Source organism: Ictalurus furcatus, chromosome 17 (assembly GCF_023375685.1).
Source record: "Ictalurus furcatus strain D&B chromosome 17, Billie_1.0, whole genome shotgun sequence".
Classification (NCBI taxonomy): Eukaryota; Metazoa; Chordata; class Actinopteri; order Siluriformes; family Ictaluridae; genus Ictalurus; species Ictalurus furcatus.
In genome coordinates this window covers 26,821,826-26,823,721 of record NC_071271.1, presented here as the reverse complement: position 1 = coordinate 26,823,721, position 1,896 = coordinate 26,821,826, and the positions used below count along the sequence as shown (strand labels likewise).

Here is a 1,896-nt window from a genome sequence, read left to right as displayed (position 1 = left end):
TACTGGGTGTATATACTGCGTGTATATACTGGGTGTATATACTGGGTGTATATACTGCGTGTATATACTGGGTGTATATACTCTGTGTATATACTGTGTGTATATACTGCGTGTATATACTGCGTGTATATACTGGGTGTATATACTGCGTGTATATACTGCGTGTATATACTGGGTGTATATACTGGGTGTATATACTGGGTGTATATACTCCGTGTATATACTGCGTGTATATACTGCGTGTATATACTGCGTGTATATACTGCGTGTATATACTGGGTGTATATACTGCGTGTATATACTGGGTGTATATACTGCGTGTATATACTGGGTGTATATACTGCGTGTATATACTGGGTGTATATACTGGGTGTATATACTGGGTGTATATACTGGGTTTTACGATAACAACCAGGTTGTAAACACTAGAAAAGTTTATGAAGAAAGAAAGTGTGCATGTAAACTTTTCTAGTGTTTACTTTAGATTTGAACTAAAACAGACAATCTGCAGATTTTTCCCCGTAAGCGCCTGGTGGTTACCGTAAAACCTCTCTCTATATATATATATAAATATATATATATATATTTCCACACACTCCAGTTTCACTCGATTCACTTCCCAGTAATGCAGGAAGAGGTGTGATCTACAGAATGACCTGCTCTCCTCGCACCCTACACCCTAACGGATAACGTTTACTCAGTCTTCCCTTTACAAACCGAAAATTCAGGAAACAAATTGTTTTCGTGGTACAAGCACATGTTCATTTGGTTCTCATGAATACCAACGTGAACTGATCCACATATGAAATATTTATCAATCAGGGGTGTGATGGGACAATTTATTTAGCTTTAGTATATCAGTATCAGTATCGATGTATTCTTACCTAAAATACACAACATATTCACAGTCAACGCCACTGCCTCAGGAAACGGAAAATCTTTAAGTCTTTAAATCGCAGAACGTTTTTCCCCTAATATACAATGTTCACACTCCTTGTAGGGAGACTTTACCGGGGTGTTCTTTACCAAAACTGTCTTTTCCCCCTCAACTCCCTACGAGACACGACATTTAAATACTGAACGCCTCCTGCTGAGGAATAAAGAAAGCTCTTGGCCAGAATTTTGTTCTTTTAAACACTTCCATCTTTAAGCTGCTGTTTCCCTAGTCTTGCGTTCTTCCCTCAGGCACACTATGAAGTGATGAAACAACTTCAGCTGATCTAAAGACCCGGGTGAGACGCTCCTTATGAAAAAATGAACTCATTAAGTTCAACCATCTTGCTTTTCTTGCATCCCTAATACGCGTGACGCAATCCCATAAAACCCTACCTTCAAGAGAACAGGAACCGGTCTCGGTTCTCAAAATTTAAAGACGTGATCTCTGTCCAGTTTAACCAGCACCTCTGCCCATTCCCGGTTTCTTGCGTCCCTAATATAAATGTCGTATTCTCACTGAACCCCGACTGGTAGAAAGAAGAAATAAGTCTAGTCCATCTTTGTTCTTAAAGTTGTCGCCTGCTGTAGAAGTGTGAGAACCAAGAATATTCCTTTTCCCCACTTCCCTAAAATACATGACTGTTTCACATCGAACCCCGTCCACTATACAAAAGCATTTCCTCAATTCTTCTACTGCTTTGAAGGCCTGACTTTAATTCGTTGGTACACGTTCAAGACTCTGGTCTTGAGTCTCAGCCATAGTTTCGTTCTTTTAAAGGTTTGCGTCTTTAAATCGTTGGCTCAAGTGCAAGTTCTTGAAGAAATGGTCCGGTTCCGGATGCGGCTGTCCGGGATCCCACTCCTTGGTGGGTATAGAAGGTTTTCGGTGGAATTGTGGCACCAGATCTGGGTGTGGTGGCGGTTCTGAGCCGAACATGTCTGTTTTAGCAGATCGGTACT

The 1,896-nt window shown here is 40.7% G+C and overlaps 1 protein-coding gene across 1 annotated transcript in view; it reads right to left on the bottom strand.

The window, feature by feature from the left end:
* Window positions 1-749: 749 nt before the first annotated feature.
* plppr3a (phospholipid phosphatase related 3a) overlaps window positions 750-1,896 on the bottom strand; it is a 2,411-nt gene continuing 1,264 nt past the window's right edge. The window contains exon 1 of the mRNA XM_053646561.1: window positions 750-1,896. This exon is cut by the window's right edge and continues 1,264 nt beyond it. Coding sequence (XP_053502536.1) covers window positions 1,709-1,896 — 188 coding nt within the window. The 3' untranslated portion in view covers window positions 750-1,708.